The sequence below is a fragment of the Epinephelus lanceolatus genome, chromosome 4 (genome assembly GCF_041903045.1).
Source record: "Epinephelus lanceolatus isolate andai-2023 chromosome 4, ASM4190304v1, whole genome shotgun sequence".
NCBI classification, from domain to species: domain Eukaryota; kingdom Metazoa; phylum Chordata; class Actinopteri; order Perciformes; family Serranidae; genus Epinephelus; species Epinephelus lanceolatus.
In genome coordinates, this window is record NC_135737.1 from 26,045,365 (window position 1) to 26,060,493 (window position 15,129).

Sequence of the window (15,129 nt, forward strand, 5' to 3'; positions counted from 1 at the left end):
AGAGGGCTGCATTGGGATTGGGTCCCGCCGCGGGTCCCCATTAAACAGTAGAAGAAGAAGAAAAAGAAGAAGAAGAAGATGTAGCCTAGCGGCAGGATGTCAACACAGGAACTTGGTGCACATGCATGAGCGTTTCCACTCCATATTTATTCATAAATGGACAAATATGCCCTGAACCAGCTTTCATACCAATTTACCGCTTGCTCCACCTGTCTGTCTGTCTGTCTGTCTGTCTGTCTGTCAGCTCCATCTGTCATGAGACAAACATAAAAGAAGACGTGCAGTTTATTGTGTTTCACCGGCGACGAGCTGTCATTACGAGCGACTATTCGCACGTCTGCGCGCTCTTTATAACTCACTGTGTGAACCTATGTTGTATAATAAAGATTTGCCCCCTCGTAATTTTTAACCGCCTCCTCAGTAACTTCATCCTGGCGCTGGGCTTGCCTTAACCTCAATCACTGCGTGATTATATAAAGGTAGAAAAATAAATAAAATACAGAGGAGGAGAATAGAATATGAAACAGCCTTTATTTCATTAAAAACTAAATGAAAACAACGAAATAGGAGCGCTATTCCTGACCAGTGTGTCAAAAGACATGCAGGCCAGGGAAATGAAACAAACAACCCCATGAGTCTACAGTCAGGTCCATAATTATTTGGACAATGATACAGTTGTCATCATTTTGGCTCTGTACACCACCACAATGGGTTTTAAATGAAACAATGAATACCTGCTTAAAGTGCAGACTCTCAGCTTTCATTTAAGGCTTTTTTCAAAAATGTAGTATGAACCGTGTAGGAATTACAACCATTTCTTCACACAGTCCCCCGACTTTAAGGGCTCATAAGTATTTGGACAAACTAACATAATCATCAATTAAACAGTCAGTTTTAATACTTGGTTGCAAATCCTTTACAGTCAATGACTGCCTGAAGTGTTGGACACATAGGCATCACCAGATGCTGGGTTTCTTCCCTGGTGATGCTCTGCCAGCCCTTTACTATAGCCGTCTGCACTTTCTGCTTGTGTTTTGGGTGTTTTGCCCTCAGTTTTGGCTTCAGCAAGAGAAACGCATGCTCAATTGGATTCAGGTCAGATGATATGACTTGGCCATTGCAGAACATTCCACTTCTTTGCCTTAAAAATGTCTTTGGTTGCTTTTGCAGTATGCTTCAGGTCATTGTCCAACTGCACTGTGAAGCATCGTCCAATGAGTTTTGAAGCATTTGGTTGAATCTGAGCAGATAATGGTGCCCCAAACACTTCAGCTTTCATCCTGCTGCTCTTGTCAGCAGTCACATCATCAATAAATACAAGAGAACCAGTTCCACTGGCAGCCATACATGGCCATGACATAACAGTACCTCCACCATGCTTCACTGATGAGGTGGTGTGCTTTGGATCATGAGCAGTTCCTTCCCTTCTTCTTTCTCTTGTCTTCCCATCATTCTGGTAGTTGATATTTGTTTTATCTGTCCATAGTATGCTGTTCCACAACTGTACAGGCTTTTTAGATGGTTTTTGACAAACTCTAATCTGGCCTTCCATTTTTAAGGCTAACCAATGGTTTGCATCTTGTGATAAACCCTCTGTATTTATTCTAGTGAAGTCTTGTCTTGCTTACAAGAGCAGCAGGATGAAAGCTGAAGTGTTTGGGGCACCATTATCTGCTCAGATTCAACCAAATGCTTCAAAACTCATTGGACGATGCTTCACAGTGCAGTTGGACATTGACCTGAAGCATACTGCAAAAGCAACCAAAGACATTTTTAAGGCAAAGAAGTGGAATGTTCTGCAATGACCAAGTCATATCATCTGACCTGAATCCAATTGAGCATGCGTTTCTCTTGCTGAAGCCAAAACTGAGGGCAAAACACCCAAAACACAAGCAGAAAGTGCAGACGGCTACAGTAAAGGGCTGGCAGAGCATAACCAGGGAAGAAACCCAGCATCTGATGATGCCTATGTGTCCAACACTTCAGGCAGTCATTGACTGTAAAGGATTTGCAACCAAGTATTAAAACTGACTGTTTAATTGATGATTATGTTAGTTTGTCCAAATACTTATGAGCCCTTAAAGTCGGGGGACTGTGTGAAGAAATGGTTGTAATTCCTACATGGTTCATACTACATTTTTGAAAAAAGCCTTAAATGAAAGCTGAGAGTCTGCACTTTAAGCAGGTATTCATTGTTTCATTTAAAACCCATTGTGGTGGTGTACAGAGCCAAAATGATGACAACTGTATCATTGTCCAAATAATTATGGACCTGACTGTATTTATTACAGTAATAGCCTATAAAATGACGTGTTTTTTCCTGCGGGATGGGAGAAGACACAAAATCAATGCATCTCTATTATTGTGCGGGCATAAATTCTCAGAGTTTTGCGGGAGTGGGCAGGAGTGGACATACACATTGCGGTTGCGGGCGGTAATGGTCAGAAATTCAGCGTTCCGGTTACTTTTCAGTAACTGCACAGCTGCGCTTGTTTTGTTGTTGTTGTGTGTGTGTGTGTGTGTGTGTGTGTGTGTGTGTGTGTGCGGCTCTGCACATCAGTCTGATATGAGTGCTGACTTGTGATGATAATGAATATGATGTTGATTTAGATTCAAGGCAGCAAGATGAGTTTTGGTTGTGGTTGTGGACTGGATGTACTTTGTTGTTTGCTATAGTTTCATCTGTGCGTTTATGTGTAAATAGACTTGGCCTGTTGTGTGTGAATGTTAGAGTGGTAATCTGAGCAAGCATGTGTTCATGTTCATGCGTGTACTGTAGATGTGACTGTGTGGCGTCGGAATAAAAAAAGTGCTCCGCAACGTTATTTAATACATCAGTAATATTGTCTGTTGTCAAAGTCAAGAAGGCTATCACAGCTCTGACACATAGAGACAGACAACCATTCATGCTCACATTCACACCTTCGGCCAATTCATTCACCAGTTAACCTGCACGTCTTTGCTGTCAGAGGAAGCTGGAGTACCTGGAAAAAAACCCACGCTGACACAGTGAGAACATACACTTCTGCACATAATGGCTCCTCCACCTTGGGTTCAAAACCAGGAACCCTCCTGCTGTGAGGCAACAACGCTAACCACTGCATCACTGTGTTGAATTGTCCATTAAATTATCGCTTACAAACTGTATTGCAATATGTGACGTGGTCATCTTTATCTTTAAATAAATGTGTCAACATGACATGTGTAGCTACCTTAGATGCTGATGATAGAGCCACTGTTACAGTTTTGTATTACAGTGAGCATTTTGCAGTTTAAAAGACGTTTAAAAATGGTGATAGTGGGGCGTCGATGGCTTGGTGGATGGAGCGGGCGCCCCATATACGGGGGTGTTGCCGCAGCGGCCGGGCTTGAGTCCAGCCTGGGCTGTCTTATCCATCCCTTTCCCACCAACTAGACTATTTGAAGATAGGCTACTTGAACGGTTACACTTCGACCTTATTTCTCTGGGGTTTACAATATTAACATTCAACTGAGAAATCTGAATCTGAGTTCTCAGGCTCCGAAATAACAACAGGCCTGGTGAAATATGAGATTAGTCAGTGAAAAAACAAACACGTTTTAGTCTGTTCTGACCATCTTTTGGTCACTGTGGCCAGTTAAGGAAAGACAAATGCGGAGTCTCTCACACAGCTGACAGCTGGACCATGAGTGTTGTCTTGTGGGCTTTGATCCTTACCACAACTTACATCCTTATACCCCCCCCCCCCCGCCCCCCCCCCACCCCCAACCCCAATAAAACCATAAAGGTACAGGACTTTTGTTTTAGCATAATTAACGGCATTTACACCATAAATTGATGCAGACAAGGCACAAATTCATGCATAAAAATTCACCAGGGACTCCCCTCCATCTAAAAACCTACGCCTTCACGAAGTGGTGTCCACCTCCTTACATCAGCTTCGAGATCATCTTCCCGGAGGACCCCCCCAGCTTCACCAGACACATGCCTGCACATGCAACATTCCACAATTTGGGCGTCAATATAAATTGGGAAAAATAAGCTTACGCACTGTAAGCAAACAGCCTGAATCACTCGTGTAATTTTTCACCAGCTGTCCCTTTGTCCATCAGTAAACTATGTGCATACAGAGTGGCGTCATGTGAAGTTTAGCCTATTCCACCTGATGCAACACCTCATTTTCGTACCTTTGATAAAAAAGAGGAAGTTTCAATCATGAGTCACATCTACACTGGTGAGCGCTGTCGATAGAGAACGTCTTAACTCAGAAGCTTTATGGGTGACATATTTTTAGGTGTGTATTGCGTGGTAGGAGTGGCCCATTGGCAGTGTTTTAAAGCAGGCCTGTCTCAGCATCATAGCGCATCTCATTCTGCGGTACAGCAGGTCAGCAGCAAGATGATCTGCTGGGCTCTCGGACTGGGTAGGCTATGGGCGCATCTTTTTCACAAGTACATTTTGGATTTATGGCAGTGACAGTTTGTTTCCAATATACTCATGCATCTGGTTGCATTTTTCCAGTTTGGCTGATTTGCGGCTTTTCTATTGGCTGTGGTAAGTAGACCTGATTAATTACACAGCATGTTCAGTGAGCCATCCCAGAGATCATTTATTCTTCTCTCAGTGTCATGTATGTGTTCAGGGTTTTTTCCACGTCCAAGCTGGGATGGTATTTTAAATTAAAGTGTCAGTGAGCGTGTGAGAATGAGAGTCAAGGGGTTGGGGGTGGGAGACAGGTATGTGCATGTGTGAGGCGCGTTGCCCAAGTGGCAATAAATCTGGAACAAATGCTTCTTTAAGTGCAGTTAATCCACAAGGGGCGTTTTGAGTGTGTGTTCTTCTTCAGTGTCCTCCAGACGTGTGAAGTAGGGCTGTCAATCTTCCCCCAAAATCAGATTCGAATTTTTAATGTTTTTTATGTTAAAAATTCGAATAATATTCGAATCTTTCCTTGGTATAGGCTACAACATTTCAATAGTTACACATTAAAACAATATTTATTTGCAATTACTCTATTGAACTACCCCGAAGCATGAGCAAACGGGCTGTGTCACTTCGGATCAAAGAGATGCGCCCTGTCACTGTCAGCGCAGGGCTGACAGGGCACCCTCCGCTGAGAAGAGAGAGATGAGAGGAAAGGAGAGGAGAGATGGATTGTAGGTCTGTTTGTAAACGGGGCTTCTCTGACAGTCATGTATTTCCCCAAAAAAACATCTCTTAATGCACGATAGAGCGCCGTTTTTTTTTTTCAAAATATTCGAACCTTAGTTTCCAACTTTGAATATGCTTACTTTTACAATAATTCGAATTGTTTTCGAATAGCGAAGTTCGGTCTGACAGCCCTAGTGTGAATGTGCTCAAAATGAATGTTAGGGAGCTGCAGTGTGCGGACCTTTCAGCATGTTTAACTGGTCCAGCACCTGCCTTAAACGGTTTTTGGATGTGCGCAACTGTGTCGCAGAAGTGGCGCGATTATCCTGCGGGCTGTAATGATCTATAGTCTTGTGGTTTGAGAGGAGATAATCACTGACATCAAATCATAAAGCATTAAAATTAATTAATTAAAATTCTATTGTCCCAGCACGCCTCAAGCTCATGAAAAGTGCGTGTAAATTTTAATGACATTTTTCTGTTGCATGCCATTAAACGTGAGATGTGTCTACTTTTCCATGTGGGCTGGAGTCGGAAAAAAAAGACGGCACAGACTGCATTGTAGTCACGCAGCATTTCGCAGCATGTTGTGATGAGTAATCATTGACAGTGAAGCCAGAGGGTGTAAACTGAGGAGGTGGATAAGCGTGTGCCTCTGATTTGACCCTGGAGAATTGGGCAGGTTTTTGAGCAAGGGAAAGCTGACAAGGTGCAGTCTGTGTATGCATGTCTCTTATCTTAGATGCCAATATGTTGGGATGGAATGAGTATCTATAGTATCTCTGAGCAAACGTCCCTGCTGAGTCTGCTAACATTCTCACAGTTCGTCGGAGCTTTCCCATGTGACTTTTGTTCTCATTCTCATGGGTGTGACTTGAAATGAACAGTTACAAAACATGACACATACATATTTAAGTAAAAGTAAAATTACATATATTTTTTTTAAATTCTATGTGCATATGTGAATATTATTACATTATATATTGATCATAGTGTCAAGAAGGGTGCTATTGCATTTCACACAGGACGAAAGAGCTTATTTTCAACAGAATGTATTGCTCATCTCCAAACAATTACACATTTAGTCTGGAATTTGTCCACTGACCCAGCACTTCTAACCTTTGTGTTTGTGGACAGAGGGAGCTCCAGCAGCCTTGAAGAGCAACAGCAACGAGTGAGTTTCTCACTGTGTGTGTGTGTGTGTGTGTGTGTGTGTGTGTGTGTGTGTGTGTTTGTGAGGACCATTATGCATTTCCAGTGCTTTGGGAGTGAAAGCATTTTAGCAAAGTTGAAGACATTTTGGCTGGTCTTTCAGAGGTTAAAGGGATCGTTTTGGATTTTTTGAGGTGATGTGTATGAGGTAGCTGCTTACACACAGTCAGTGTATTACCTACAGTAGATGTCAGTCAGTGGCCTGATAAGACCATCCTGATGACGTGAGTTCCAAATTCTTTTCCACTCTCTGTATCAGTCTGGACTCGATGCCGCCCCAAACACTTCCAGGAATCAAAGTCCAAATAAATGAATCAAGGATCCGTACTGTAGCTGACAATGTAAGCAGGCAGTCTGGGACTGCACTGTGGTCGATCACGTAAACGCTTGCACAACAGGAATGGCACCTCCCAAAGCCACAAGCGCCAACTTTAATGTTAGCAAAGTAAACACAGCAATAAATATGCAGAAATAGAGCCAATAACGACAATTAAACAAGAACCAGAGTATGCACACGCAGAGTTTCTTGCGGGAAGAGTCGTTTTCCCCATTTCTCTGATTGGATTTTGCAAAAGCTTGATTTATCAAATGGCTCCGATGGCAATGAATACGATGTTCCCTGGTATTTCGTTACATGTGGGCTGAAGGAGTTTGTCTGTCAAGGTGACTACTCCCACCCACTGAAAGTGTTTAGTGTTGCATGAATGCAGACTGACAGAGAGAGCGAAACAGAATGTTGAGCTCATGTCACCAGGAAAGTCTTACCAGGTTAGTCAATTGGCACACCCCAGTTTAGAGAAGCAGGCAGGGAAGCTAAGCAATGTAGCTTACTGCTGTGGAGGGGTAAATAACAAAACATTCACTGATCAGCCAAAACATTAAAACCACTGGTGAAGTAACATTGATCATCTTGGTACAGTGCAATGTTCTGCTTTGAAACCTTGCATCCTGGCATTCATGTGGATGCTACATGATGTGCTCACCCACCCAAACACTGTTGCAGACCAAGGGCCCCCCCTCATGGCAACGTCACTGGTCAATGGCAGTGGCCCCCCACCGGGACATTGCACCATGCGACTTCACAAAAACTGCTCAGGAATGACCCCAGGAATGGGACAAAGAGCGCAAGGTGTTGACCTTGCCTCCAAATACCTCAGATCCCAATCTCAGCGAACATCTGAGGGATGTGCTGGTACCCCAGTGGTACCCCCGATCCATGGTGGTTGCTCCTTGGACTGGACTTGGCTCTGACCTGTCAATAGCCTGAGTGTCAGACTGAAGCTCCCAGAACCTTCAGTCTGACATCACCTCCATTGAAGGCGATTTACAAGGGGGAGAGAATTTGATTTTTCCCTAACCAATCAGTAGAGATCAATGACTCACCCAGAATCTGACGTCATTAGTATCCATGCCTCGGGGGTGCCGAAAACAAGCAAGCATTGCCCGTTTAAAATGTCTCCATCGTCGTGCACGCCCAGCTGCATCGCCGTTAAATGTCAGAGCATGTCAGGTGGCATCCACATGAATGCCAGAACCCATGGTTTCCCAGCAGAACATTGCATTGTAACAAGATGGTCAATGTTGTTCACTTCACCTGTCAGTGGTTTTAATGTTTTGTATGATCGCTGAATTTTAGCCACCTGAAAAAATTATCAGTTTAAGTGTACACTACATTCAGATGATTTTCTTTGCTATACTGTCAGACAGCAATTTCTGATGGGTAACTGAAAATGTTATATTGCTCTCTTCAGTGCCAAATTCCAGTAAGAAAAACAGGGATTTAACTTTACTGAACAGGAGCTGCTGGTCTACCATCAGGGTTACTGTGTGAATTTGGCATTTAAAGTGGTTCGTTTTGATTCACCAAAGTCACACAATATCACAAACTAAGTAACTGGTCAAGGTAGTGGGAGAACAGCAGCAATCGCGTTCAGTGACCCAATTTTTTATTTATTTTTTTTTTTGTCAAGGGAGTCTTTAGGCTTTGTCCAAAGCATAGATGGGGAGCTGAAGCCGTTAATGGCTTCCTCATCTGAGAGGGCTGTCTGATGGGAAGGTAAAGTGGTGTAAATACACAACATAAACTGTTGTAGACTTTTTTGGGTTAGAGCATTTTGAGGTGGCTAAAATGTTTAGCTGCTTTCCTCCATCCACAGCAGTACGTTGCGTCGGCTCTGCACACCCCCCACTTCTCCAAACTGGGAGTGTGCCTGCAGACAGTGGTGTAGTGGTAATTGATGAGGTGGGTGTACTACTAGGTAGATAGGTAGGTTACCGATGAGGAAGTGGGCATATTCTCCTATGTATTACAATGGCTTTTTAGCTGATAGGTGGGTATACTGTAACTGGATAGAAAAAGAAGTGGGTATACCTCGTATACCTGAGTATACCCTCCACTACACCACTGCCTGCAGACATCTTCTGTAGGTGAAACGCTGACTATGGATAAGTACCCTATACAACCCCACTTCATATGATCTCAGCTATCTTTTTAAGGGCATGTGTCTGAACTTCCCCACAAGTACAGATGTACAAATGTGTGTCATGACAGAAGGATAGAGGGAGGGATAATTTGGCTATGCTGTAGTCACTGATACGCTATTTTGGAGATGAAACCATGGTCTGATGCCAACGACTGGTCAAATTCCCATAGAACAATTCCCTAATGATTTCGGTGACACGGCGCATGTCAAAGTCTCACCGACAGCTTGGGCTATTATATCAAAAGCTTAAAACTGGATTGACATTTACTCTTGTATAACAATGATTCTTAAGCAATCCATCCTATGGTTACCCGTGACCCTATGAGCTTTTCTTTAGTGTATCATCACTTTTACTGAGCACAATAATGGTCCCAAGATGAATTAATAATGGATGAGTAACAGTTGAATGATGACAGTTGCATTGACAGTCTGGTTTTTACTCTGCTCTACACGTAATTCTCTGAGAATAGCTACTTGTTATGACAACAATAGCAAATTTTAACAAATAGAGCAATCCAATGGAAAACCAGAGTTGAATTCCTCGCATGTGTACACTGATTCTGACTTTGACTGTGATCTCCCACCCTGCGTTCTCTTCGTTGCACACCCTGTTGAAGAGCCCAGCAACTGTTTGTTCCTGTTGAAAGCCAAATCCTTCCCTGCTGGAGCCTTAAAATGTGATCTTTTACCGTGGGTCTTCTCTTTTTCCTGCATAATATGTTTTAAATGCAAGAGCAAGGGTGGAAATGCGTGTACTTGTTCTAGAGTGTTTTCACAAAAGTCCATCAGAGGGCAGTGTTACAAAGGACAAGGATGAAATGTGCATAGAATGAAAGGAGGCTCAGTTCATGTGTAAAATAACTTTATTGTCTATTCACTGTGATGTTAACGCAGAAAAACCTGCAAGAATCAACTTCATCCAGGGGTAGGGCTGTCATGTTGTGGAGGGAATGCTTTCAACCCTGAAAAAGCCACTTGTTGTAAAGCAGAAGATAGATACAACCAAACAGGTAATGGCCACACATTCGTGTCAAACGGACAAGAACTTGGAATGAAAGTTTTTGTGATTTCAGCTAAAAAAACATGGAGAGGAGCTGTTGTACATGATAAGAGAATTTAATGATATTATTAAAGACATATAATGGCACAACAAACTTTAAACGGCTTCATGTGGTAGCTACCCTGTATTTCAGCTTGTTTAAAACCTCAGTGCTCTACCTCAGGTATGTGATCACAGGTGATGATTGCACCATAACCTGGCACCTGTAAAGCAGTGTAAAGAGTAAAGACCCACTGTCTCCTAGTCTAGGCACAGCGTCTCCTCTGGCTGTATGACGACTTGATGATTGATGATTGTGATATTACTCATCCATGTGGGTAATAAGTAGTTGGATGATTTTCGCATTGTAATTAAATATGCATTTTGTCACCTAAATGAACACTCAAGGAAAACAGAGCAACACATTACTGTATGCTGAATTCTATGTCATGTTTAAAGAGGTTTATTTAATACCTACGCTATAAAAAATCTGTATATTTAACTCAATATATACTAACAATTGCCAGTTTTTTTAGATACACCTAGCTAAAACTAGAACTACCGCCTCGTGGTTATATGACTCTGTGAACCAGTCAAGTTGTAGTTTCAGTTTACAATCATGTCATATACATGTATATATATATATATATATATATATATATATATATATATATATATACAGTACAGGCCAAAAGTTTGGACACACCTTCTCATTCAATGCGTTTTCTTTATTTTCATGACTATTTACATTGTAGATTCTCACTGAAGGCATCAAAACTATGAATGAACACATGTGGAGTTATGTACTTAACAAAAAAGGTGAAATAACTGAAAACATGTTTTATATTCTAGTTTCTTCAAAATAGCCACCCTTTGCTCTGATTACTGCTTTGCACACTCTTGGCATTCTCTGGATGAGCTTCAAGAGGTAGTCACCTGAAATGGTTTCCACTTCACAGGTGTGCCTTATCAGGGTTAATTAGTGGAATTTCTTGCTTTATCAATGGGGTTGGGACCATCAGTTGTGTTGTGCAGAAGTCAGGTTAATACACAGCCGACAGCCCTATTGGACAACTGTTAAAATTCATATTATGGCAAGAACCAATCAGCTAACTAAAGAAAAACGAGTGGCCATCATTACTTTAAGAAATGAAGGTCAGTCAGTCCGCAAAATTGCAAAAACTTTAAATGTGTCCCCAAGTGGAGTCGCAAAAACCATCAAGCGCTACAATGAAACTGGCACACATGAGGACCGACCCAGGAAAGGAAGACCAAGAGTCACCTCTGCTTCTGAGGATAAGTTCATTCGAGTCACCAGCCTCAGAAATCGCAAGTTAACAGCAGCTCAGATCAGAGACCAGATGAATGCCACACAGAGTTCTAGCAGCAGACCCATCTCTAGAACAACTGTTAAGAGGAGACTGCGCCAATCAGGCCTTCATGGTCAAATAGCTGCTAGGAAACCACTGCTAAGGAGAGGCAACAAGCAGAAGAGATTTGTTTGGGCCAAGAAACACAAGGAATGGACATTAGACCAGTGGAAATCTGTGCTTTGGTCTGATGAGTCCAAATTTGAGATCTTTGATTCCAACCGCTGTGTCTTTGTGAGACGCAGAAAAGGTGAACGGATGGATTCCACATGCCTGGTTCCCACTGTGAAGCATGGAGGAGGAGGTGTGATGGTGTGGGGGTGTTTTGCTGGTGACACTGTTGGGGATTTATTCAAAATTGAAGGCACACTGAACCAGCATGGCTACCACAGCATCCTGCAGTGACATGCCATCCCATCCGGTTTGCGTTTAGTTGGACCATCATTTATTTTTCAACAGGACAATGACCCCAAACACACCTCCAGGCTGTGTAAGGGCTATTTGACCAAGAAGGAGAGTGATGGAGTGCTGCGGCAGATGACCTGGCCTCCACAGTCACCGGACCTGAACCCAATCCAGATGGTTTGGGGTGAGCTGGACCGCAGAGTGAAGGCAAAGGGGCCAACAAGTCCTAAACACCTCTGGGAACTCCTTCAAGACTGTTGGAAAACCATTTCAGGTGACTACCTCTTGAAGCTCATGGAGAGAATGCCAAGAGTGTGCAAAGCAGTAATCAGAGCAAAGGGTGGCTATTTTGAAGAAACTAGAATATAAAACATGTTTTCAGTTATTTCACCTTTTTTTGTTAAGTACATAACTCCACATGTGTTCATTCATAGTTTTGATGCCTTCAGTGAGAATCTACAATGTAAATAGTCATGAAAATAAAGAAAACGCATTGAATGAGAAGGTGTGTCCAAACTTTTGGCCTGTACTGTGTATATATATACAGTATCTCACGTAAGTGAGTACACCCCTCCCATTTTTGCAAATATTTCATTATATCTTTTCATTGGACAACACTATAGAAATGACACTCTGATATAACTTAAAGTAGTCAGTGTACAGCTTGTATAGTAGTATAGATTTACCTTCCTCTGAATATTACTCAAAACACAGCCATCAACATCTAAACAGCTGGCAGCATAAGTGAGTACACCCAACAGTGAACATGTCCAAATTGTGCCTAAAGTGTCAATATTTTGTGTGCTAACCATTATTATCTAGCACTGCCTTAACCCTTTTGGGCATAAGTGAGTACACCCCTCCCATTTTTGCAAATATATATGCAAATATATATATTTGCAAATATATATATATATATATGTATATATATATATATATATATATAACATACATATATATATTATGTATATATAACATACATAAAGTGTCATCACTTCTTCAGTATAGACATTTGTGGAAAATGTTGTTAAATATCATATGAATTCTTGAGTTATGGCCAAAAACATGTTTCATGACCCTTGATTACCAAAGTCTAATCTAGTCAGTTTATCCTTGAGTCCTAGTGAATGTTTGTGCCAAATTTAAATAAATTCCCACAAGGCATTCTTGACATATCACATTCAGGAGAATGAGACAAACAAGGTCACAGTGACCTTGACCTTTGATGTTCAACCACCAAAATGTAATCAGTTCATTCCTTAGTCTTAGTGGACATTAGTGCCATATTTGAAGAAATTCCCTCAAAGTGTTCTTGACATACCACATTCAAGAGAACAAGATGGGCACAAGGTCACAGTGACACTGACCTTTGACCACCAAATTGTAAACAGTCCATCACTGAGTCCAAGCGGACATTTGTGCCTGTGCCAAATTTGAAGAAATTCCCTCAAGGTGTTCCTGAGATAGGGCACTTGCGTGAATCAGACAGATAAAGTCACAGTGACCTTGACCTTTGACTTATGGGCTCCCAAAATCTAATCAGTTCATCATGGCGTCCAAGTGGACGTTTGTACCAAATTTGAAATTTCCACAAGATGTTCTTGAGATATCGCTTCATGAACAAGGGAAGTACAGACGGAAAACCCCAAAACATTATGCCTCGGGCAATGGCTATTGCCAGTGTAGAGGCATAACTAGTGCAGTCTAATAAAATGGTCCTGTGATATATTCTATCTTTATGAACATTATAATGTTCAGGGTTTATTGAGATCTTGATTCAACTGTGCAGCAGTTTTTGAGGCTGTAGTTTGTAATGTTGTTAAATTTTATTGCCTTAGACTGAAAGGTGTAGCTAAAAAAACTGGAAACTGAGTGCGTCACTACTGCTAACATCACTACTCATTATTGCACCATTACACCTTCTGGCTGATAAATCAATAATAAATCCAAATAAATACCAAATGTTATACCATATCTGTGTGCCAGCATGATAAAATGATAGGATAAAAAAAAAGCTTTTATAGTGTAATATTATTTATAATATTATTTTAGGTGTTTCGGCACAATCAAAAAACATTGCTGGAGCTGTTTTTGTCTGCTCTGTGAATTTTTGTCTTTCACTCAGCATGATGCACATAACACATAGTTCAGATGACGCACTTTAATGGAACACACAAGTATCTTGTTTCCATTAGCTCCTCTCTGACCGTCTTCTGTGCTGCTTCCAGTTCAAGAACAAAAAGATGGAAAAGCAGCTGTAATACAAAGCCTTGTGTTTTGCATTATACTGTTGTACTGTCTGTCTGAATATTGCATGTCATCGCAAATGGGAACTTCCCAGCACTGTTTTTGCTCCACTCTAACATACAGCACTTCCAGCTGTGACTGTGGTGCTGATGTCTGTGTTTGTATGTTACAGATGGTCTCAGTCAAAAGGTGTCAGTTTGCTGTGGACTGAAGGCCTACGACAAACTCAATGAAATATGTTGTCACTTAAGCGTCGTAGCCAAACCTGTGCCAAAGGCCCGATGTTGTGGGAAAGGTGAGAAGAACTGGACACAATTGATGGACATAAGGCATCGTATAAACATACAGTATACATTTACAAAGTATAATTTCTTTAGGTTCTGTTATTGTAATGTGTACCATTCCCACTAAAAATTCCCAATTGTTCACTAAGTTGTCCATTAATTTTTAGTGACTGAACAACAACCAGACAAGTACAGATGTTTGTTAAGAGCATATTGAACTCTGTATAAGGACAGCAACTGTAAGGCTGAGCTAAAGAGCTTAGGGGCCGTGTTCACCAAATCATTTTTACCTGAGGCCAGCGTATTTTTGTAACTGTATTCAATGGGGCACTGCATATTTACGCTACACTACAAACGCCAGCAGAGTGCAGAGAGCTGAAAAATGACCAACTTTAGTTTAAACGCTGCACTCTTCCCTGTCACTTTTCACCCAGCCGTTCAATCACAGTGGAGGAGGGACAAATACCACAAAGACCAACTGTCAGATCTTACAAGTGTTGACCAACAACAGCAACAATGGAGGAGAAATACATTTATATATGCATATATATGTGTACTTCTTCTCATGAACCCAGACTGGTGTGTCTCCCTACGTGCTTCAGCCTTCCCTTCACCCAGAGCAAGTGCTCTTCCTTGCGCCAAAAGTCTTACTCCCACAGATATTCCTTATCATTGCAACCAGATGCAACCAAAGCATCTCAGCTGAGAAAACACTGCGCCTCCAAATTGCTCTTAAGCTCTGAGCTTGGCATTTCCTGAGAAGCACCTGGTGTTTTTTTTAGCTACGAACAAAAGGCCTTGGTGGACACAGGGCCTTAGAGCCTTACCACAAATACATGCACCCTGTCAGGTATTCTACACATATAAATGTAATGATAATCCGATTCAAAATTACAGAAGTAGATTACGGAAAATGAATGATTCTGCTGATATGATGTTGCAACTGTTTCCCCTCAGT

At 41.7% G+C, this 15,129-nt stretch overlaps 1 protein-coding gene across 1 annotated transcript in view; it reads left to right on the forward strand.

The window, feature by feature from the left end:
• Nucleotides 1-4,363: 4,363 nt before the first annotated feature.
• The window catches only part of LOC117259202 (uncharacterized), a 32,906-nt gene continuing 22,140 nt past the window's right edge, over nucleotides 4,364-15,129 (forward strand). Inside the window, exons 1-5 of the mRNA XM_078167091.1 lie at nucleotides 4,364-4,403; nucleotides 4,502-4,534; nucleotides 6,269-6,305; nucleotides 9,721-9,836; nucleotides 14,060-14,182. Of these exons, the coding sequence (XP_078023217.1) occupies nucleotides 4,379-4,403; nucleotides 4,502-4,534; nucleotides 6,269-6,305; nucleotides 9,721-9,836; nucleotides 14,060-14,182 (334 nt within the window). The 5' untranslated portion in view covers nucleotides 4,364-4,378. The remainder of the gene's footprint in view (nucleotides 4,404-4,501; nucleotides 4,535-6,268; nucleotides 6,306-9,720; nucleotides 9,837-14,059; nucleotides 14,183-15,129) is intronic.